Below are 24,094 nucleotides of genomic sequence, written 5' to 3'. Positions count from 1 at the left end.
CTCACGTTTTATCCTGCTCAGTGTGACAGCAGGGTAGGTGCTGGACAGCCAAAGCATGAGGGCAGTGGGGCTTGGCCTGCTTTTGTTAAGATGTTTTAACTCAGAAAAAAGACACTTAACAATGGTAACTAAGGAAAACTTCATTGAGCAGCTTGTAATGAAGGGAAAACAGATTGGCTGGCAGCAGTCTTGGTGTTGTGAAGTAGGGTGGGGTTAATATTTTGCATTTGATTAGTGGATAAGATATTCCTCAGTAGGATTGAAATGTGCAAGCGCTGGTGTGTGGAAGGAAGATGAAGGAAGAAGGGTGCCTCTTTAAAAGCTGTTTCCCCTGTGTCCTTGCACTGATCATCTTCTATCCTGGGAATTGTGACAAATTTCACATCACCCCTTTGGCAGGGTCTCAGGTGGTCAATGACCTTTGGCCAGTACCAGGAACGAACATCCTTAGAGTACCAGCCACCAACCTGCACACAGCAGCCGTGTGCAAACATTTTGGTAAACCCTGATGTCTTTCAGAGAGTCACTCCTTGTTGCTGGTTTTTTTTTTCCCCTGTCTCCCGCAGCTTGTGGAGAGACCTTGCAGGACTCAACAGGGAATTTCTCAGCCCCTGGCTTTCCAAATGGCTACCCCTCCTATTCCCACTGTGTCTGGAGGATCTCGGTGACCCCAGGAGAGAAGGTAGGTGCCACACCAGCACAAGGTGTGCTCTGCACTTCCCTTGCATGTGTTTTGCCTGTGATGGCAGTGTTAGCTGCTGCCAAAAGATCTCTGCGTGCCTGGAGTGCAGGGGTGGAGCCTGAAAAGGCTCCTGAGCACCATTGCTGTCCTCCCAGAGATGGGGTCAGGAATACATGGTCCTGAGGAGAGAAGAGGTAATGCTGGAGCAGAGCCCCCTCACAGGTCCAGGCTGCGTGTTGATCACTGATCCTTCCTCCCAGTTCTAGGCTTGAACCCTGCATGGACATTTCCTGCTACCCACTAGCTCCGGCCAAGCTCACCTTTCAAAGCCAGGTGCTAGTCACATGAGTTAGATAAAATGTGCCAGCAAGCTGGGGTCCCAAAGGGAGCTGAGGAGCCGTGAGTGACATCAGTGGCCTGCCCCTGTCATGCAGGCATAATGTCCCTGTCAGGAGACTCCCACTCCCCGCCTTGAAACACTGAGCCCTGCTGCACATCAATCACCCATCCTGTCCGCTTTCTTCCCAGCTCCTTTTGTTTTATTGATCTTCCTGTGGAAATGAAGTCTTTCCTTAATCCACTAACACCAGCCGTTCAGGCCTTTCATGCTGTACCAGGCTGCACGAATGTGCAGCCTGACTTGGGAGCTCCTCGAGAGGGTGGCTTTGCTGAGGACCACCCTCGAGACACACTTAAGACTCGTACTTGAACAAAGAAGAACAGAGCTTGGTCGTTTTGCAGCAGCCATCTTCCAGCAGCTCTGGGACTCGGTTCTGTCACCTGCAAGGCCAGTCCCATGCAGGGCTGAGCTCCTGCCATTAGCTGCAGGGAGAGCTTTGCTAGGGGCAGAGGTGCCAAGAACCTTCCAGGTTTTGAAACTATGGCACTGGGAGTTCTGCAGTGTAAATCTTACTGTAAATTCTCCCTTTGTCTCTCAGCCTCTTCAGAAAAGTTGTATCGGATAGGACCCAGCGTCTAAATGCTGAACCACTAATGTTAAAAAAAAAAAAATAAAATGTCAAGTGCAGATTAAATGCTTCAACTTATCTGTTTGATCAAATGCAGCAGTTGGTACAAAGTAGCATCATAGCACTGAGGCATTAGCTTAGAACAGATATTGGGCTTGTAGTATTAATCTGCATAGAAACAGATGAACCTCCTTTTGCTGTCCAAAGTCAGAAAACTGCAAAAGTGCAAACAAAATAAGTGACATCATTACAGACTGTACTTTGCATATCCAGCTAGGGCTTTGCAGGAGAATATCTATTTTAATCTAATGACATTTCTGTGGCAGACTACAGATGTAAATTAATACATGGGTCAAATCTTGCAAGGACAAAAATGCCACAATTACACCCCATCTGTGACTTCCATAGGCCCAGAGCAAGGTCTGTAATCTATGTTACAGAGGAAGGAGACCAAAGGGATAAAATTTTAATGCTAAGCTCTGCTCAGTAAAGCCACTAAACACAATTGCATCACAGTAATGGTGTGAGTGTAATTGTCAGAATACGGAAACTTGTCAGCAAAATTATCTTTCTTACAAGCATCATTTATATAAGGGTATAGACCCCAAATATCTGTGTTTTGGGGCAATGTGTTTCTCTCTGTTGTTCACAGTAATCAAAACCAAAGATTCAATTTTTAATTTAAAAAAAAACCAAATTGGGCTTTTTTAAAGTAGCAGTTTAGCAACTGAGGAGCAGTGACTGTGAATTACAGAATTGATAATAAAGTGCTGTCTGCTGTCATGTATTTTTTTCATTTCATTAAAATACCTTGAGAAGTCTTTCTTTTTTTAGGAAAGTTGATTAAAAAATCCAACCAACTGTCCAACTGTCCTTTCTTGCATACTCACTTGGTCAGCACTGTAGCAGAGGTGAAGCACATAATCTGTAGGGTATTCTCTTTAAAGTAGCTCCCTTCCCAAAGAGAAGTGTGTACTTTCTCCTTTCAGATTATGTTAAACTTCACGTCAATGGACCTATTTAAAAGTCGCCTTTGCTGGTATGATTATGTGGAGGTGCGTGATGGCTACTGGAGGAAGGCTCCATTACTGGGTGAGTAGCTCTTTCATTTTAATTGCATTTCATGTGTTCTTCTTGATGCTTAGCAGGGTGGGGAGGGAAAACAAACAGAAACAAACCTTCCTTTACCTGGAAGAAGCCTACGTCCAGCCAGTGCACTGGCCACCCATTAATGTCTCCATTCAGAGATGTCAATGTGCTGTATTCGCACCAAATGATCCATGCTCCAAGCCCTTTTGTAGCAAAGGCTTTATTCCTTCCTTTTCCAGCTTGAGAAGTGAGGCAGAGAGGCAAGTGAGCCAGGGACATGGCCAGGACTAAAAATGTGGTCTCTGGAGTTTTATTATTGCTTTTTCCTAAGACCAGGGTGGAACTGTCAGGCAGTCAGAATGAAGCAGCCATACAGCTCCTGGCCAAGCTCCTGCCATTATTTCTCAAGTATTTGTGTTTAAGCCTCTGTACTTCTAGGAGAGAACTTGCTAGAACATGCCTAGGATGTCACACTGTGCAAGGGCTCTACTTTGCTCCTGCTCCCAAAGATCTCAAGGAAGTGTGGCTCCTCTGTGTCCTCCCTGTTCCTCTGCCTCCTGTTACTGTAACTGCAAGTCTTCTGTCACCCTGAGTGGGCACTCAGGAGTCCCACCTGCTTTGCTGCTGGCTCTGATCCGGACTCCATCCCCTAACCTTGGTGTCCAACCTGTAAAATGCTGCACTGCAAATAGCCCCTTCACCCTGAAAGGAAAGAAGCAATCAGGTTGTTTAGCATCACCAGCTGTGTTAGAGGTGCTGTGCCCTGTGCTGCAGCACAGGACTGGGCTAGTCAGTGTGGGGTCAGTGGGCTTAGGGAGGTCTGGGTGCTCTCCTTGGCCCCACTGGACATCCCAGCCCTGGTACCAGGTGAGGTGCTGAGGCTGAACCTGTGCTGCTCTCCAGAGGTTTCTGCAGGCCTGCCTTGCAGCACAGAGTTGCCAGCTGCTTTTACTGCTTCCTGCTTGTTTGGGGCTTGGCAGCATTTATTGGTGTTCTCTGCTGCACATGCATCAGGTAACATTGCTCCAGCAGCTGCAACTTAGCTCCTTGTTATTTATTTTTTCTACAGAATAATTTAAAGGTATTTCAGAAGCCAAGCACCTCCCCATTCCCCTTAGCGCAGGTGGACTTGCGAGTGTTTCCATCTGGAAGGAGACGCTGCGTGAGTGGCCACAGCTCCTGCAAGGGGCTGAGCCCATGAAATTAGCTCGGAAGAGGCAGACAGACGGCAATTCAGTGGGGGGTGGGGAGGAGGATTAGTGTGAATTGTGAAATCACGGGCTTCTTGCAGAGAGAAAAAAATACATGTGCGCTGCATATTTTCCCAGGGAAGTGTGTGAAAACCCAGCCTTTAAACAGTGTGTAACTTTTTATGAATGGGCCCTTTATCACACGCTGAGGACATTGCTCATTCTTGTTCCTCATCTGTGTTTCCTCTCCTTGACACCCTTGTTAAACTCCAAGTCTAAATCCGGGAGGCAGTTGCTCAGTGACCCTAGAGGAAGGAGCTTTGCAGCTCTGATGCTGTTTGTTAGCATCCCCTGTGGGAGTGGAGATGGGAGATGCTATTGGTACGCTGCAGGGCTGTCACACTGCCCCAACAGTGCTGGTCAGCTTGGGAGCACAGGGGCTCAGAATAGAGTAGCCAAGTAAAACTAGGGTCCCAGTTAATATTTGGGTGGGTGACTCCACAAGAGAAAAAAGTTGGTGGTGAAACTGCTGTTGAAGAGAAACGAAGTTTGCAACTCACCTTCTGATTTGCGCTGACTGTCCTGTCACAGAGGCATAGCTCTTGCACCCTTGAAGGTCATAGCCTTCCCGAGGCTGCCAAGTGGTGAAGGTGGGGCAGGTAGAGCCAAAAGTGGCAGTAGCTGAGCATGGGCAGTTGACCTAGCAGGGGCCCCTAGGCTTTTAATGCAGAGGATTCATGTCAACTACTCTGCCCTCCATGCATAGGGAAAGCAAAAGCCTTCTCTGCCTGCCAGGCAACAAGCCTTGAACTTATCTGTCTCCTTATTCAGTGTAGGGAACCACCAGTGCAGTCTGCTAATGGGAATTAAGGTGCTGTCTTGCAGATAAGGCATTAACCAGGTTTTTACACAGTGAGGTTGTTCAAAGAAGCCTTTGCCTGGTGTTGCAAGGCCAGGATCCCTATCATCACTGTCCTGACTGAATTCAACCTGAGGAAGTGCTCTCTGCCTCTTGTCAGATTCCCACTGGGGATTCAGTTGGACAGGGTGCCAAGGCCACATTGAATTCAGTATATAGCCCTGCTGGTGTTAGCTGAAGTGAAAAACTGTGTTTGCACTGAGTGCTTTCAGTGCATACCTGGTGCTTGCTTTGTTTCCACGAGGAGCTTCTGGCTGGAACCAGTAGAGGAGCACCAAATTAGGGTTGCTGAAGTTGTTTGGGCTGCAGATGCTATCTGCAGCTGTTCTATTTTAGGATTCATCCTTGCTGGCATGATTTGGGTATTTACCAGTGCTGGTGCATGCCAGAGAGCTCAGAGCTGAGTGAACAATGGAGCAAAAAGGCTCTTAGTCTCTTTCTCCTGAAAGAGATTGAATGACTGCAAAGGCTTCACTGGGAAGAGGTGAGAACAGGGGACAAGATAAGGGGTGTTTTCTCACCAGCATGGCCACATCCCACCCTTGGTTTAACTTGGACAATTTGCTCTTGGGTGCAAAACGCTGAAGGAGTTTACAAGGCCTAGCAGGTGGAAAGGATGTTCCCTAATGTCACATCTCTAGAAGGACAGGGGATGGTTCCCCACCCTTGCAGCTTATTTGCCCAATTATGTGATCAGAACAAGAGCCCTTTTGAATTTACCAGGGCAATAAAGGCTGCACCTGTGACTACTGGATGCTGCTCTCAGCTGAAGAAAACCTTTATTAATTTAATAATTGAAGAGAATATTAATTAAGGGGGGGGAATAGAAACTCATTCAAAAGCACAAGTGGTGGGAGTGAAAGGCTGTTTTACACAAGCACAGCTCCTTTAACCCCAGAGTCTTTGCTTCCTGGACCCATAGGTGCCTGCTACACTGTGCTGCCGGTCAGCCAGGAGATCTTGATCGTCTCTTTCCTGCCTTTTAGGTAGATTTTGTGGTGACAAGATCCCTGAACCAGTAATCTCCACGGACAGCAGGCTGTGGATCGAGTTCCGGAGCAGCAGTAACATCCTGGGCAAAGGCTTCTTTGTGGTCTATGAAGGTACAGCCCTTAGCTAGAAGCAGTCTGTTGCGTTCATTGCACGGAGCAGCCAGAACACGATGCAGGGGTTTACAGGGTCAGCAGGAGTTCTGCTTCACCGTGTGGTTAGATACAGCCCCTGCTCTTGTTTTTATGGGAATTGGCAGATTTTGCAGGCTGTTTCAGCAGACAAGGCATGGATCTTCCAACTAGATCATCACATTTTGGGGGAGACAACAGGATGGCAGCACAGAGCAATAGCTTCCATTCATAGGCTAGATTCTGTTTGCCCTAAGCAGTCCCTGCAAGCAGCAGTGCTGAGTGTAGCAGGAGTTCCTTCCAGTAATTTAACAGGGAAAGTTCTGTTTCAGATCATACATTTTATATCACTTAATGCAGCTTATTTTGTTGTTGTTGTTGGTTTTTGGTTTTTTTTCTTCTCAAATGCAAAGATTGTTCTTTGGTTTCTCCCTTGTATGTTTTACGTACAGAAGATTAGAAATTGGCATGTCAGGTCTTCTGCAGGTCAGGTACTTTGGAAACTTGCATGGCACTGGGATGCTGAAACCACTTCAGAGGAGTAGCCATACTACCAAAGTCACTAACAAATCAGTAACATCCCTTCACCATATATGCTTACTTTTTACAATAATGATTCTAAAATGTATTAAAAGCCTTCACTGTTCTCTGGGCAACAGGCATTTTCTTAGAAGTACCAGTGCTGTCAACAGTATTGAAGTTGACTGTATCGGTACTGACGTTGCATCATCTTCTTTCTGCAGCCACAGGAACAAACATGACACTGGAAGCCCAGTGCCCAAGTGTCCAATATACTCATGAATTATGATATTAACAGGGAAGTGAAGAAAATACAGGACTGTTAGGGATGTGCAAATAAAGCACATGAGGATTTCATAACAGTGTGGGGCTAACAAATCTGTTTCACAGGAGAAATACCTGGTTTCTGCAGGAATTGTTGTCCCAGAGACAGAGGTACCTTGCCTGATTTTTTTTTTTTTTTTTTTTTTTTACATCTCTCCTGAGCAGCAGCTGTTGCCTGGACCATGTGTGTCATAACACCCCCTTTATGGTAGTTTGTTGGAGTTAGAAGTGATCCAACTAGTGTGTCTCTAACAGACTGTTTTATTTTGGTTTATTGCTTTGGTGGGCTACTCAGCTTAATTCTTACAGTGGGTTATTCCACAGTGGTATCGACTCAAACTTTAAAAGAAAAAGAAGAAAAAGCAAGGTGAGGAATGTCTTTGGAAAGCAACTTTTTTGTTTTTCATCATGTGTGTTAATATGGGTTTGTGCTTCATATTGCTAAACGGTATTGAAAGAAAAAAATTTTTTACATTGGCTACATGCCAAAGTCACTTTGCAAAACTTCCTTTTCTCTTGATAATTTTCCATATTTCCTGTTGATTGATAAATGACCCCTAAAGGTTCAGTAAAAATGAGCAATAGTTACTTCACTTGACTTTTGAGGAGAGCAAATGGAAGTGGAATGTGCATCTAGTGGTCAAACTCTGCATCCCTTCTACTGTTCATATTTTCCTGCCTCTTCAAGACTCTGACTTTTTATGTAACCCTTTCCTTCAAGAAACTTCCCATTGGAAAGGTATGAAAACTATGGCTAAACCTGTGAGCAAGCACAGAGTATGATTGGTGGAAGCCAGCTTGTACGACAGAAACAGTGATGGCCCATTGCATAGTTCTTTTCTTAGCTCCTCTTGTCAGAGCAGCAGGTAGTGAGATTATCTGCATCTCTCTCCATAATTTATTTGCTGAAATGGGAGAGTTTCCAAAAATCTTCCTTAATCCCTATTTCCCTCCAAGGCAAGCTCTGGTAATGACTTGTTTCTTTCTTCCGTTGTCGGGTAGCTTGCTCAGCTGTTTTGTGATTTCTGTGTCTAGGCAATAAGGGTAATTTTTATTTCCAGGAGGGATTGCCCTTAAATGTTTAATTTTCTATCAATTTCTGTCCAAAACCTCGCTGCATCACTGTTCATTCCTCCTTTTCTTTTGAACTCTTCTCCCTCACATACTAAAAAGCCAAAGTGGATTTTAGCACTGCTTCTCTGTCCTCTGCTTTTGTGAGAGTGCATGTAAATGCTCGTGCATCTGAACTTTGATGGGAGCTCTGTGGGTGAGGACTGATTTTTGGATTTGGATTCCTCCAGGTCTTGGCCCTAAAGTTTTCAGTAGATGGGAGGAAAGAGGCAGAAGCATGTAGCCACATGATGGGAGAATTACTTGATACTAAATGACAGTTAATGTAGTGAAAGTGTCCTCGTAGTTCAGTCATATTGTTCCTTTCATGAGATTTAAGATGGGAAGACACTGGTGGTTTTGCCCTACAGCACTGCTGGCAGCCCCAAATCTGTCATCGTTATTGCCTTCTCAGGCTCTATCAGCAGATGTTCTTTCCATTTTGCAGTAACGATCTTCCAGTATACTTGGTGCTCAGCTAAATTTCAGTATGAACTATTGCAGTGGATAGAGAATATACTGTTTGCTGGCTGACAGTTTTATGGCTGTTAATAAAAATTGTCAGTTCTCTGCTCTTGTAGTGGCCTTTCTGCTAGGTGGGGGAGGCAGTTCTCTAAAGGGTCCCTCAGAGGTTCTCTCTAGCACCACTTGTAGATCTGGATATATGAACTCAAACTACAATCTAAATAGTGCTCTGCAGCTGAATTTTGGGTGCAGCTATTTGGTGGTGCCTTAGCACTGATTCTCTAAGAAAGAAGTTAGCACTGCACTGGTGAAACAGTGCTTTTAACTAGGTCGCAGTTAGATGTTAGCAGCTTACAAGGCAAAACCAAGACAATGTTACCCAATCAAGCAATTTCCAGGACACTATAGGGAGACCCACATCTGAATCGTTAATGCAATGTGTTGTGGGGAGACCCCGAGGGTGAAGACGATTGATGTCTGGCAGGTGTCACTGCAGTGCCATTTCTCTTGTAATTACTGTCTATGCTTTTTGTTTGCTTGACTTTAAACACAGCCAAAACCTTCATATACATTCTGTAGACATGTGTGTCGTGCATCGTGAGGTAACACCGGTTTTAGGCTGTGATGTTACTTCCATTTGTTACATGGTCTTGCAGACAATTATGCTGAACTGCTATTGCCTTTGATGTGTCTCCTAGTTTTGTGTTAAACTAGATTTTCATTTAATTTTCTGTTCTTCATTTTTAAACTTACTCATTCTTAGGTTTAGCACAAAACTTAATTTTTCATGCACGGCAGTCAGCTTGATGCTCTCCTGGTGAACAGCTCAACTCATGCTTGTTAATATTGCCATCGTGTGGCTGGATTAGATTTGCAACTGTTTTTTATTTGGGGTTTTTTTGCCAACTTCTCTTGGTCCTTAGTGCTGGTAGCAGGTTTTAAGCAGTTGTGAAGGTGACCAGGAGTGTGAAACACACAAATCCTTAAAAATTCTCTGTCCCAGTCAGTTTACCTTCTAAGGAGATTGGCACAGCAAGACAGGAGACACTGTCACTAAGACAAAATGTTAGATTTGTAAAAACTTACATGACTTGTGTGTTTGCCTTTGCATAACAAACAGTGTTGATACAGATTTGAACAAGGAAGAAGGCTATGTATGGAGCAGGCTTTACCTGAGGAAAAACCTGCAATCTCATGGTTTTGCTGTTTGTTTTTTATGAAGCTATTTGTGGTGGAGAAATTCACAAAGATGCTGGCCAGATCCAATCTCCCAACTACCCAGATGACTACAGACCTTCCAAAGAGTGTATCTGGAAGATCACAGTTTCTGAGGGCTTTCACATAGGTATCACATTCCAAGCCTTTGAGGTGAGAAATGTCATTGTATGTTATATTATGGATATTATTTTGCCTCTGTAGATCCTTTAAAATTAAGAAGAAAGTGATGTAAATAATTTTTTTAGCAAAAAATTCTTTTGAATACTTCAGAACATCATTTCTCTTCACCAGAAGTTTGCTCAGAGATTTTGAAGCCAAGTTTTAAATACAATGAGTTTTCAAAAACTGTTAGTCTAGACAGAAGGAATTAGAAGGGGCACAAAATTGCTGATGATGTTAAGTAGGGAATCATGAGTCCTCAAATTTTCACTCTGGTCAAATTAAATTGAATGGTCACAATCCATGCAAAAAACTCTCGTTGATGTCACTGGGGCTTAGCTGATTGCAGGATGTTTGTGGCTCTCCAAAGAAACATCATGTTCCCAGATGACAGACAGGCTTTGAAGAGCTCAGAAAAGGTTTTCTCCTACTGGTTATTGGATGTCTTACACTAGTAGCTAGGTGCCTAATGATCTGTTTCTGACTACTGATGTATAAGTCACACATAGGTGTGGACAGGACCTGGGTTGGTGCATAAATCCCATCCATCCCACAGGCTCCTGTGGCTTATGTACACTTAACTGTGCTTGTCCTAGAAAGGGCTGACACCACTACCTCCTAGCTGTGACCCCACAGCTATTCCTTGAAACATTTTTTTTTTGTAGTTGTTCTGCTCTGTTCCTTACAGCTTCTCATGGAAAAGCAGCCTGTAGGTAGTCAGGGACTGGATTTCACCAGAGGATAGCCATGAAATAGCAGTAGAACTGAGATGTGGCTGGGCTTGAATGCAGTTACAACTGCAGGAGAGTTCAATGGCAGCCGTGAGGCAAGTACCTAGTTGTGACCAGTTGTTTAGGATGCTCCTTTGGAAGCTGATGTCTGGCCAAAGTCTAACTGCGTAGCTAGCCTCACTCAGAGCACTCATAGTAGCGCGCTACAGGCACACCCTTTTCCTATTACAGGTTGAATGGCACGACACATGTTCTTATGACTACCTGGAGATCCGAGATGGCCTCACTGAATACAGCCCACTGATTGGTCACTTCTGTGGCTATGAGAAGCCAGAAGATATCAAATCCAGTTCAAATAAAGTATGGATGAAGTTTGCATCTGATGCAACCATCAATAAAGGAGGCTTTGCAGCAAATTTCTTTAAAGGTATGTGATCTACTACCTCTCAAGGTCCAAGCTGGGGACCATTCATCCCTTAACCTACTGCCATCCCAAAGTGATCTGTTACCAGTGTATCTACTTGTAGTTAAGAGCTGTTAGACTTGTCTGTACAACTGTCAATATGAAGTTTATATACAAACTGCTTTGAGAGTGTAGAGGGGTTTGCTGAGGCACGAACACCATCTCCCAGATTAAGACAGAAAGAAAGCCTACTGCGTCAGTACCAGCACAGGCACTAATGCCTTGTGTTGCACAGCTCGATGGAATGTGATCTCCATTTATCCATGCCAGGGGACATTGACGTTTTCAAAGGAGGTACTAGTACAGCACAAAGAGTATTAAAAACAACTCTCTGCTTAAGTTCTATTCCAAAAGAAACCTCTGGAAAGAGGGTAAACTTGAATGCAAGCAGAGTCCCAGGGAAAATTTCTGAATGCTTTAGGAGACAAAAGTGTTCCTAAACTGAGATCCTCTTCAGGAGGATGCGAATAAGACTAAGGTTTTTCTTAAGAGCTGGACCCAAGACATGGTCCTTTACCAGCATGCTGGTGACTTGATAGAGGGAAGAACCAAATATCTAACCACTTGGGAAAACACCTGCGGAGCTGCTGCAAGGTAGTCATGTTTCTCTTAGGTTCAGTGACAGTAGTACAAAAAAAATAGCTGCAATGCCAATATTTGGATTGCAGAATTCCTTTATTTATTTTGACTTTGACATTTGTCTTGCGTTAAGGGTGTCACGGTCCGTCTGGACCTCTCAAGTTTACAGGACAATGTATTCTGTGAATTAAACTATTTCATGAGCTCATTAAGAAACAACATCAAACAAACATGGCAGGGCTCAATCCCCTTTGCTCAGACTAATCTATCACTTGAATTCACTTATTCACCATTGAAGTCATAAGGTTTCATAACCTATAACCCATAATTCTTAATCCGTGCACTTATGTGCAAAAAAAGAATTAGTTAAATAAAGTTTAATTCACAGAGTATGTTGTCCTGTGAATTTGAGAGATCTTAACAGACTGTGACAAAGGGTGATTGCAAGATCACTGGCAAATACTGTGATGTTTAATTCCAGTCCCTGAACAACTATCACAGTGCCTAGACTTCCTTGTTTAAATTTCTCAGGTTCTGTAAAGACACAGAGAATGCTTCTTCCTAAAGACATTTTGGCTTCTTTCAGGAGCTGATAGTGCAGACTGACTGGTCTTCCAGGGATTAGCACTACATGGAGACTTCTTGGCTTGCATCAAGTCATTCTCTAGAATCTGAGGTTCTCCTGCAGGTTTGCAGGGGAAGAAAGTTACACGCCTGAACCTGGGATGCTTTCCTTGTGATACAGATAGTAAGAAATAATTTTTTTTTTTTAAATGCATAAACATGCACTACTAGTACAATTGCAGACACAGGTATTGTCTGTGGAGTTTTTGCTGGCAGACTAGATCTTGTAGTGTCTCCTCAGACTTCACATGTTTGAACCAGAAATGGTCTAGCTTGTGGATGGTGAGGGTGTTGCTAAGTCCATGCCAGTGAGTCCAGCTGAGGAGCAAAGTTTTATTTGCTTGGACCAAGCACCACAGTAGCCATAGCTACACAACTTCTAGCCAGCTTGCATTGTGGGCAGAGTTGATGTCAGTTTGCAAAAGCTGGATAGACATACCTGCAGGCTACATGTGGAGTTTAAAGCTGGGATCTGAAGTCTGCAGCCTTTACCTCCATATCCAGAGGGATTTTGACTACCAGCCACTCCATGAATGAATTAGATGGCTCTGCAGGCACTCTTCAAACTGCCACCCATAGCTGATCGAGCAATGGGTCAGCTTTGCCTGAATGAATTATGAAGGGAATAGAGCTTCAATTACATGTCTTACAATACAGAAAGAAAATAACTCAGCTTAAAAAAAACAACAAGCAGAGTTAAGGATGGAATTGAATGTTATGCTTTGTGAGAAGTTGCAATGGTAACTTCTAGCTTTTCAGAAAAATAAACCTGCAAACAGCTCAGAGAGAGTAAGGCAGCTCAGAGAGGGTAAACTATTGGCCACATCCAAGAGACAATGTCGGGAAGATGTGAAGAGCAATTACCTCATGTCCATCCCATCATGTGTATCTCAAGGGAAAGCTCTAGGATTATTCTTTATTACTTATCTTCATTTTGGTAACAAACCGTTTGTATCACTGAAGCCTATTTTGTATATGGTTTAAGTGTTAGTAGTGATGTGCTTGTCTTTACACTCACATTGTTGTACCTTTCTTCTTCATGGCAAACACTAGAGGAAGGACAATACTTTGCAAAATATACCTGCCCATAGCCAGGACATGTCCTTCCCATGGTAAAAACTGATCATGTGGGCTTTCGATGATTGTAGGAGTCGCAGCCTCTCTTTTCTCTCAAGCAAGTGATTTAACAACCAGATTAGAAGCTATTGAACCTGTACCCAAGCATGGAGCAGCAAAGAAATACTCTACTCTCTTCATAGTGAATCCACAAACAGAAACCAGAAAATAAAATCTGTTTGGACTGGAATTGTTACAGCGTGGGGGAGTCCTGACTGTGGGAAGGCTTTGCAGGAAGACAGTGTTATCAACAGAAGAGAATAGAATATTTCAGTTGGAAGGGACCTACAATGATCATCTAGTCAAGACTGTTCCTCTTTGATCTATGTAGCAGTAACTGTTACTGGAACATTATATTGGGTGTAGGTGTCAAGGTGCTGGCACTGGCAGGCTGCAGAGGCTACCCATGCCAGAGAGATGGTTCAAGCTGGCTCCACAGTGGACCCACCGCAGGATGCAGCTAAGCCCATCAGCTGAGCTGGTGGCACCTCTGTGAAAACATGTTTAAGAAAGGTCAAAAATGATGGGGAGACAGAGGAGGAGGGAACAAAAAGTGCCAAACAGCAGAGGTAACACCAAGGTCAGAAGGTAGAGGTGCTTCATGGCAGAGCAGATATTCCCTGCAGCCTGTGGAGGACCCATGCTGAAGCAGGGGGGAAGTATGAGAAGGAAGGAACAGTAGAGTTGTGTATTGACTGTAGCTCCCCATCCCCTCCTGCCTTTGCATGCTCATGGCTTTGCTGAAGGGACTGAGTAAGCTGCGGTGATACAAGGCAGAGGGAGAGGAGTCTGGAGTGAAGTTGAGTCTGGGAAAGGGGATGGAAAGGTGTTTTCCCTAAGTGTTTTAACATTTGTTTCTTTTTTTTTTTTTTTTCTTCCAGTTTTTGTCTCCCAATACCCAAAGCTGGGTGGGAGTTTGGCTGCTAGCTGAGGCCAACCCACCACAACCATGTTAATAAAACCATCTAGTAAGGGATGCACATGGAATCAGGGGTCAGGGTGGGAAGCCAATACGTCTGGCTATCTATATTAAAATGTCAGTTCAGGTTGTTAAGATGTGATTGGAAGAACCTGACTTCAAAGTCTAGGGTAGCAAGACTTCATGTGTCTATGAAAAAGAAGAACTACTTGCATGTCCTCCCAGCTCCTTTATTGCACCCCATTCAGTGGGGTATGGCCTCCCACAGCTCCATTACTGTGGGCACCATAATGGGCTAATTCCTGGTAGCTCAAGTCACTCAAGAGCATGAGAAATTTATAAAACAAAACAAAAAAACAGGGGCAAATGAGAACAAAAGGCAGTGTAGTCTTCACAGGAGACTATGTTTTCCTGCTCCTGTCTAGACTGCTCTTGACTAGTAAGAGTAGTTGTAGTCCTTTACAGTTTTGGTGGTAGGAGTGCTTTAGTACTTGTGAGGTTTGCTGCGGTGCCTGCTCTGTGGGCTCAGGTCATCAGCCAGTGCTCTCGTCCTTCTGTCCAGAAGTGTTGCATGAGGAATATGCCGGGGTTTGGGTGGTCAGGAAAGTGAGACTTGTTCTGTTTTTCTCCTGACAGAGATGGATGAATGTTCTCTGCCAGACAATGGTGGGTGTGAGCAGCACTGTGAGAACACACTGGGCAGTTACAAATGCACCTGCGAGCCTGGCTATGAGTTGACAGCTGATAAAAAGAGCTGTGAAGGTCAGTAAACCTACAGATTGAGGAATCTGTCTATAGGATGGGTACTACAGCTAATAATGAAATTGAACAATCTTGGAGATGATTTTCCTTGTCCCTACATACTCTTTGTTTCTGTTCATCTTCCCCCCACATGAAAAATTGCTTTTTGTCAACATCTTCCTTTGAAAAACAAGTTTTGGTTGAAAAACTGAAAATACTCTGATTCTCTGCTGCTAAACATCTCCAAAACCAGTTGTTCTTCATGGCCAGAGATCCCTGTTCAGACCAGATCTCCCACAGTGCAGCGTGAGGGAGGGTGGGCATTACAACCTAACCACTGAGTAGCCCAAAAGTATTTCAATCTAAGGCTGACTTTATTACTTTTTTAAAGAAATTTATTTTATAGAATAAAATACCAATGTTTTGCCTGCATGCAAAACAGACACTCTCCGTATTGAGGAGTAAACTCCCCCCTTCTGTTACAGGGAAAAAAACCCGATGTCTTCGATAGAAACTGTTTCTGTCAGCTTTCTATTTATACAGTTAATCTCTTGCAACAAGTGTTTGCTCCCACCAACAATACAGCTGTTGGCGTGGTGAGAATCCAATCATTGTTCTTGTCTCATAGCTCTGCCTTTCAGCTGAGATGTGTAGGCAGCTCCACATGCTGTGAGTGGTGCTCTCAAAGTCACCTGGTTTGCCCTGACTTCTACTTTTGCCAAACTGTTTGGGGAAGGCTCCTGTCGACTTGGTGAGGGCAGAGTTAGGTGCATACAAAAGGCTTTTGGAAGCTTTACTTTATTTTTTAAAATAATTTCTTGCTATTTTTGAGCAAGCCAGTTGGTATAGCTTGGCAAGCATTTTTTTGAACTTCACTCTTAACCTCCTATTTTAAACCTCATTTGTGGGCAACACAGGAAGGATAGTCTTTGAAATTGTAGTGATGCACTTCAGAGTAAATTGCTTTTGTTTCTCCAGACATGCTTGCTTGCTACACTTTTGTACTGAAGCTGCTCCCTTGGGTTAGTTCTCTTAATGCAGAACAATGCTGGGAAAAAGACACGGGAATCTTTTATCCCTGTGGGTTTTGAAGATCTGGCCATATCTCATTACTCCCAAGAAACAGCAAGAAAAAATTGCTTCATTGCAAATAGAATTTTGCAGGAAAAGAGCAAACAGGTTGATTCCTTTGAGGTAAAAGCCATGCCCTCCCACAAGAGGATGAAGCTGATATGTCCTAAATTTTTGAAGGAAATGGGATAATAAAGCTAAGTCTTTGGCTTTGTCTTCAATTTTCCCTAGAGAAGATGCAGCCCACATATAATAAGCCACTGAAGAGCTGACAGGGGTGTCTTCCCTAGGATTCTATTATCTTCTGATTATTCCATTACTGATAAACTTGAAATAGTAAGGTTTGCAGGACTGAGTGTTGGTGAATTTGCCAAGATGGCGTTCACAACTGCATTGTGCATGTCAAGTCAACTGATCCACAGTAAGCCCAAGGCTAGAGAGTAAAAAGCAGATCAATCTTACATGGTCTAAGTGGCTCTCAGGGCCATAGCCTGGCTGTGTGTATTTCACTGGTGATTTATAGCTGGTGAGGTTTCTATCTTCTTCGTAGCTCCCAGCAGTTAAAACCTGTTCTGGAGGCCAGGATTTGATATGTGCCACCAACCAGGATCTGATTAATTTTCTAGCTTACACTGTGGCCCAATCTGTGTGTCTGAACAGAACCAAGTAAAACTTGTGTTCATTTATTGCCTCTCCAGCTGCCTGTGGGGGCTTCATCACCAAGCTCAATGGGACCATTACTAGCCCTGGATGGCCCAAGGAATATCCTACTAACAAAAACTGCGTCTGGCAGGTGGTAGCTCCAGCCCAGTACCGGATCTCTCTGCAGTTCGAAGTGTTTGAGCTGGAAGGCAATGATGTAAGTAATCAGTCCCTGCATCTCAGAGGTGTGACTATTGGCTAACTCAGAACTGGATAAATCCTTGGGGTACAAGAAAGAGGAGACTGTCTTACTGGTGGAGCTTCTGGTTGTTTTCCCGCCTTTGATATAATATGCCAATAACAGCGATTGTTCTCCTTGAAGTCTGGATCTGCTTTCTCTATGGAGTGGAAGGATTAAAGCTGTTCTGTTATAAATGGGCTTCTTTTCTCTACCAGTTTTGCATAACTGTAGGTGTTTTCCACCCCTCATAGGTGTCCCATCCCCCCCTTCCCCTGAGCTGCCTTTGCAGGAAAATAATTGGAAATGAACAATGAAGCACAGTTCTTCAAGGATAAACAAAATAACCAGTAACAGTCAGTTCTCTGCCCTGCCAAGGGCGGGGTGGAAATTGAACAAAGTATTCCAGGTGTTGCTTTCCCCACTGTAAATGGGAGCAGTGGCTCTTCCTTAATTCAACAGGCTGCTGAAGTTCGTTCAACACTGTCAGGTTCTTGGATAAGGTGGGAGTAATTATTTTAGCTAAATTAAATGGAACCTTCACTATTCTGATAAACACACCCATGCTTTTAAGACTAGGGCAGCAAGGGAAGGGCATGAGAACACTGACAGAGGAGAATTTGGGGAAGTGAGGAATGTGTTTGAGTATAAGGCTGTTTCTGTTCCCTCTCAGTCAAGCCTCTGTCCCCTTGCTCTGAAATGCTCTGTTTCAAGTCCACGGAGCTGAGAAATCTCCTTCTCTCTTGGCAGGTCTGTAAATATGACTACATTGAGGTTCGTAGTGGGTTGGCTTCTGACTCCAAGCTGCATGGCAAATTCTGTGGCTCAGAGAAGCCTGAAGTAATCACGTCGTATGGCAACAACATGAGACTGGAGTTCAAATCAGACAACACGGTCTCCAAGAAAGGCTTTAAAGTTCATTACTTCTCTGGTAGGTGGCTGTATTCTTTCACTTGCTTAGCTGTTTCCTCTGACTGAACCTCTTGGTTGTGGTGAATTTTCTTCGACCTCCTGTCAAATCAGGCAGAGCCTGACATGGTTAGTTACATCTAAAAAGCATGGTTGCTCTGTGTTGTGTCCCCTTTCATCCCGGTCTCTCAGTACACTGTATGGTCCAGTTTCATAGTGTGCTGTCAGCAAGATGCATGGATTTCATCAATGCTACCAGTCCTTCCACAGCAGAAAACGATGAAGAACCTGGTCCTGGAAGTTATTTCTGTCCCTGAAGTCATTAAAGAAAAGCTTTTTCCTCTGAAACTAAAAGAATTAGAAAATTCCCAGAAATATTCTATATAGCAATCCTACCTCTCAAAGCATTGCATGCTAGTGGAAGTTTCTGATCCTCTGTTCTGAGTCCTTTGTAGCTCTTGGTGTCAGTGATGTACATTGTTGGCAGGCAGTTCTGGAGCTTAACTGTACATCACACAGAAGTGGAAATTCAATTTCATGCTGTGTTTTCAGCAGAGACCGAGGAGTATTAATATTTTTGACAAGGATGATGAGACAAAATGGCCTTGAATTAAGAGCTGCAGAGTAGAATCAGGGCTAGGCATTTGGCTTAGTAAATCTAGCAAGAGGAAGTATGAAGTTGGGTATGTTTCATCTACAAATACATTTGGGAGTGAGGTAACAGATGAGGTTAATGAGGACAAGGGAGGGCACTGGCCCAAGAAAAATTGGAGATAAACTGCTCATAAATTAAATTGGACTGGAAACCATGAGCAGATCCTATGCTCAGAACAGTGAGATTCAGGAATGCATAGTCCTGAACGCACAGGAGCGAACATCTACTGGGGCATATTTCAGCTTCAGAGAGCAGCTTGTACCTTAGATCCTCTTCTCCATCTGGCTGCTTGTGCTCTCTGGCAGACCTATTTAAAGATGGAGGCTCATCAGAGCATGTAGAAACTTGAAAATATAAAGACTGGCCAGTAGATTTTTGCCTAGGCTAGTGAATTTGTGTGATGCTTTTCCTGGACTCTATTTTAAAAGAATGAGACGTTGTTATAGGTTTCTTTTACATAGGAGTCTTTAACCATTCAAAACCTACATTATATAATAAAACACATTCGTGATGCATTTTATGGAATGAAATACAATTGAAGAGAATTGTATCTGGGCTAAAAAGCTGACTGGACTAATCCAGCAGCAGAAGTTGGAGGATTGCACTGATATCTGCCAGTCTGAGTATGGGACACCCAGCTGGCAACTGTGATAGTCTGTTTCTCACTGTCAACTCAGTGTTTGTTGGTTTGATCCTGCCCAGACAAGGATGAATGCTCCAAAGACAATGGTGGTTGCCAGCACGAATGTATCAATACCTTTGGGAGCTACATATGCCAGTGCAGAAACGGCTTCATGCTGCATGAAAACAGCCACGATTGTAAAGAAGGTAAGGTCCCCACTCCCTGCCCTCAGGAAAGACAAGGTGCTTCAAACATCGTTTGAGCCAGGGTGCTTTCTGCCTGGTGTTGGAAGGATGTTTGTACAGCATAACAGGCTGGGGCACTGAAAAAGCCCCAGCTAGCTGAAAAAACACCTAGAAAAAGGAATAAGAGGGCTTGTTTTCAGCTGGATCCATTCCCCAGTCTGGCCCTCTATATGGCCATGGGGGATGGACAGGGTGGGAGCAAGAAGTTGGGCTAGTGAAAGGAGCAGTTGTGATACATTACCATTAGACTAGTCACTGCTGCTTTGTTTGATTATTGGTTTTGAGTCAGAAGAGAAAGGATGATCTGATCTAACCACTTGCTGCTGCCAAGATTACTTTCTTCCTGCACCCTTACCCCTGCTGTGTGCTTCCATGGCCTTCCTGTGTATGGCCTCTGGTCCTTGTCTGGTCTCTCCATGAGCTGATTCAGCTTTCCAGGTCGGCAAAACAACTCAAGGCTGAGATAGCACCAGAGTCAACACAGTGGAGGGGTTGGACACCATGTCACTGGGAACAGGGCAGACAAGATGGAGGAGCAGGAGAATATGTTTGGGAGTGAGGAGGTGGATGAGGTTAAGGAGGTCCAGGGGAATGAGATGGTCCATTTCACCAACTGCCAAGTTAGGTCAGAAAAGTATAGGACAAACCCACCAGAACTATGCAAAAATACCAAAAGATCTTGTTCAGTGACTGAAGCCTTCCCTGTTTCTGCCCTGTTGAGGGTCACGGTGGGCAGAGAGGAGCATGTAGGATGTTATGTGGTTCCCATGTGAGACCTGCCTTGATGCCTCCATCTTGTGATGTCTCTCTCTCAAGCTGGTTGTGAGCACAAGCTGAGTGGTGCGGAGGGAACGATGAGCAGTCCAAACTGGCCTGACAAGTACCCCAGCCGGAAAGAGTGCACCTGGGATGTCTCTGCAACGCCTGGCCACCGAGTGAAAGTAGTGAGTAACCAGTGAGTGGGAGTGTGAGGGGAGAAGCAGGCAGGATTGTGAGGAGCTGAAGTGACTTTCCCCCACCACTCTGTGAGTGGGAGGTTGATCCCCATAGGTCCTGTGTGGGGTGCTCGGAGGAGGGCATCTTGGGAGGCTGCCCCTGGCCTGTAAAAGGGCAGAAGGTCTCAGAAGTACACAAGGCAGTGGTGAGGCAGCTTGGAGGAGACTCCAGCAGATGACAACCTTGGAGCATTGCTGTCTCTGTTAACAGAAGGTATAACATGCCCTCCTGCCCCTACTCCTCCTTGTGACCCACTCTGTTGGGACCATCTCTGCATAAGGTTGTGGCAGGGCCAGTCCCCAGCCCCTCTGAGGGAGAAGCATCAGGCCCATTTTACAGCATGGCCTGATGCATATGGCAGGACGTGACCAAAGCTGTGCAGCTGGCCCATGCACTGGGGGAAATAATGCCTGGATCCCTGTGCACAGTGAAAGCAGTATTGAAGAACTGCCCATTCGGTGTGCTAGACAGGGTTCCTGGCAGGAAAATAAGAGCATATAATGCTTGCAGTTGAAAACTGGTGTCATGCACTCATGTGAGGCAGCAAAGCTAAGGCTACGTGGCACATTCATATGAACTTCTGAGCTTTGCCACCCTGAGATCACTCTTGACTGAAAGCGCACTATTCTGTTCTGATTTGTGGGAGGAATGGGACAGGCATACCATTTGACCTCTTTCTCACTTGGCATTTCATCCTCTGCTAAATTGCATACTCAAATTTACAAATGTCTGTCTTAATTTTCCTTGTTCTTGCTTTAGACCTTCAATGAGTTTGAGATTGAACAGCACCAAGAATGCGCCTATGACCACTTGGAAGTGTATGATGGGCCCAACAGCAAGTCACCTATCCTTGGCCGCTTCTGTGGCAGCAAGAAACCAGAGCCTGTAGTGGCCTCTACCAACAAGATGTTCCTCAGGTTTTACTCTGATGCTTCTGTGCAAAGAAAAGGTTTCCAGGCAAAGCACAGCACAGGTAAGCTGGTTGCCTGCCAATACCCCAGTGCAATAAGGTGTTATCAAATCTCACTGCGTTGTTTGCCAGGCAAAATGAGACACACTTTTCTCCCAAATAAGCTTAGCCTGAATTTTAAGTGGTTGTAAATTGTGCTAACCAGTTCCCAGACCGTTACTGGTACCATACCATAAATGCCAGCTTCCTTATCAGCTCAGAGGTCTCTTGATATCAAACATTCCTGCTCAGTTCTTTTGTTTAAATTGGAGGTGTTTAGTTGAGCAGCAACCCATTCTGTTCCTCATCAACCCTCAGAAAATGAGGTGATGCAACTTAGCCCATGTATTTGCCCACACACGGAACAGGCTGGTTATGGTGGAAGCAGAGATGTGCTGTGGACAGACACAACAAGCTTGATCTTCTGTCTGTGGCAGCCCAGAGGTGGGTGTGTTGTACCAAGGTTCGCTTTTTTGAATCCCTGCCACTTTAAACAGATGAAACATGCTCTGAGCAGCAGTGCATGAGAGACTGGTGAGGAGGCATCTTCCTGATTGGCTGTAGGGAAACTGCACCAAAGCATACACATTTTGCACAAGCACCGGCCTACCTCTGTGCAATGCATGGGCAGAAAGGGATTATTTTGGTCCCCAGTTTTTTAACGTGCTTCAGTTTACTGCTGGTAAAATACCTGGAGTCAGAATTTCAGCTGCAGGACAAGTGCAAAGAACATGTTAAGTCTTCCTTTTAAGCAATTGCTGTATAACATAATACATTTTTCTAGAGCATAATGTGGTAGGAACCCCATCCTGCCAGTTTTAACTGATTGTCTCTTTCCTTCTATGTTTTGTATCAAAAGGACCAAGCTTCTCTACGCTATGTGAGTCAATGGATTCATGGGTGACTGGAGAATTCACTGGTTTATGGTAGTTTGGTGCACTAGTTAATCACCTTCCCTGTGGTACATACACTTCATGCTGGAGGTCTTCTCTCCCTACAGCTGGCCCAAATATGGGATGGCAAGTCTTTGTTGTGAGGTAGGGCCTTTGATGAGACTGTGTTTTGTGCTCTTTTTTTTCCTCCAGAGTGTGGTGGGCTCTTAAAGGCTGAAGTACGAACTAAGGAGCTGTATTCCCATGCTCAGTTTGGGGACAACAACTACCCAGGTCAAGTGAACTGTGAATGGGTGATTGTAGCTGAAGATGGTTACGGGGTGGAGCTGATATTCCAGACATTTGAGATTGAGGAGGAGGCCGACTGTGGGTACGACTACATGGAGATTTATGATGGTTACGACAGCACTGCACCCCGCCTGGGACGCTTCTGTGGCTCAGGGGTAAGCCGTGGCAGTGGAGATTTCATAGGCATAACTGGAGATGGCAAGGAAGGGTACTCTCATACCCTTTTTGGAGAGGGGCAGCTCTCAAACTGGTGATGAGAATGCCTTGTGTGTCTGGGTTTTGCTTCACCTGTTGCTAGAGATCACAGCTGTTTTATCTGATGCACAGAGCTGGTCTGACTGACTTGCCCTTGTTAGCCCAGGGCCATGTGCAGCAGCATGGAACTGCCATGCTGCTGTACCCCAGCCCTGCCACAAAAGCATTGTGTAAATGTTGGAAGCAGCTTCCAAAGGCCAGTTTCATCCTCAGTCACTTCCTGCCTGAAGCCAAGTCACTGCTGTCATGCTATGGTGAGGGCAAAGGGTGGAGGGACTTGCAGAGCTGCTTGTTGACTCCAGAGTGGCATGCTGTCTCCTAAACTGTTATCTATGTCCCCATTAAGAGGAGTGACAGTGTTAGCATAAGCAATAGTGTGTCGTATTTAAAACCAGAGGTTCTATGTTTAATTTCTCTAGGACTTCAGCAATGAAATGGAGAAGGTTCTCAGTGCATTTAGAGAGAGACATCCAAGGAGCAGGTGTGTTGGAGCAGTCCTTGCGAATTGGGGAAATGGTCTGAAAAATAAACAAAGGCATGGCAGCTTGGTGGGAAGAAGTTCAGGGCAGCAGGGTATTAATCTACCTACCTGCACACTGACAAACAGAGAATGGCAGGGAAAGTGTTGGTCCTGCAGAGAAGCACAGGGAGGTTGTATAAGGTCATAACAGTGGGGGAGATAACCAGAGTTATCATGTAAGATATAGGGCTAAGTTATTTTGTTGCTAATGAACCTTCGGAGGGCCTCTGCTGCAAAACAGGGTCCAGTTTGGATTGTGTCATTTCCTGAAAAGGTTAGGACAAATTGGAGAAAACTCAGAAGGCTGGAACAAGAACATCCAGAGAGTCCTGTGAATGTGACCTTCCAAAACCAACTGGAAGAAGTGGGGTTGTAGAGTGGGCTGGCATCAGTCTTCAAACATAAATAGGGCAAGCATGCAAAGAGCAAGGGAATGTGCTCAGGAAATCAGAGCAGGGCAAGAGGTACTGAGTGCTCAATGTTTGTGCTTCCTGGCCAGTCTGAGCTTAAATTCTAGCATCATAGTATAGTTATTTAGCCTGCAGACTTGACCACTCTGCTGCCTTCTTTACTTTTCTGCAGCCTCTGGAAGAAATCTACTCTGCAGGGGATTCCATCATGATTCGATTCCACACAGACGACACCATCAACAAGAAAGGCTTTCACGCCCGATATATAAGTACCAAATTTCAGGATGCATTGCACATGAGAAAATAGTTTGACTACTCCTCACAGACATTCCCATCTGAAGATTGAGACTTTTAACTGTGATCTTTGTCTGGGGTTTGTTTGTTTGTTTGTTTTTGTTTGTTGGTTTTTTTAAGCTTCTGTGCACCTGGACAAAAGCAGTATACAGTATTTTCAGTAACTAAAA

General features: G+C 44.6%; 1 protein-coding gene across 1 annotated transcript in view; it reads left to right on the top strand.

The window, feature by feature from the left end:
• Positions 1–24,094, top strand: part of TLL2 (tolloid like 2) — a 99,301-nt gene extending 75,207 nt beyond the window's left edge. Inside the window, exons 9-21 of the mRNA XM_075026914.1 lie at positions 567–682; positions 2,640–2,742; positions 5,835–5,951; positions 9,610–9,755; positions 10,727–10,922; positions 14,833–14,958; positions 16,707–16,867; positions 17,639–17,819; positions 19,155–19,280; positions 20,136–20,263; positions 21,075–21,288; positions 22,350–22,600; positions 23,803–24,094. Of these exons, the coding sequence (XP_074883015.1) occupies positions 567–682; positions 2,640–2,742; positions 5,835–5,951; positions 9,610–9,755; positions 10,727–10,922; positions 14,833–14,958; positions 16,707–16,867; positions 17,639–17,819; positions 19,155–19,280; positions 20,136–20,263; positions 21,075–21,288; positions 22,350–22,600; positions 23,803–23,937 (2,000 nt within the window). The 3' untranslated portion in view covers positions 23,938–24,094. The remainder of the gene's footprint in view (positions 1–566; positions 683–2,639; positions 2,743–5,834; positions 5,952–9,609; positions 9,756–10,726; positions 10,923–14,832; positions 14,959–16,706; positions 16,868–17,638; positions 17,820–19,154; positions 19,281–20,135; positions 20,264–21,074; positions 21,289–22,349; positions 22,601–23,802) is intronic.

The sequence above is a fragment of the Buteo buteo genome, chromosome 4 (genome assembly GCF_964188355.1).
Source record: "Buteo buteo chromosome 4, bButBut1.hap1.1, whole genome shotgun sequence".
Classification (NCBI taxonomy): Eukaryota; Metazoa; Chordata; class Aves; order Accipitriformes; family Accipitridae; genus Buteo; species Buteo buteo.
The sequence above is the reverse complement of the archived record's forward strand: the minus strand, read 5'-3'. Positions and strand labels throughout refer to the sequence as shown.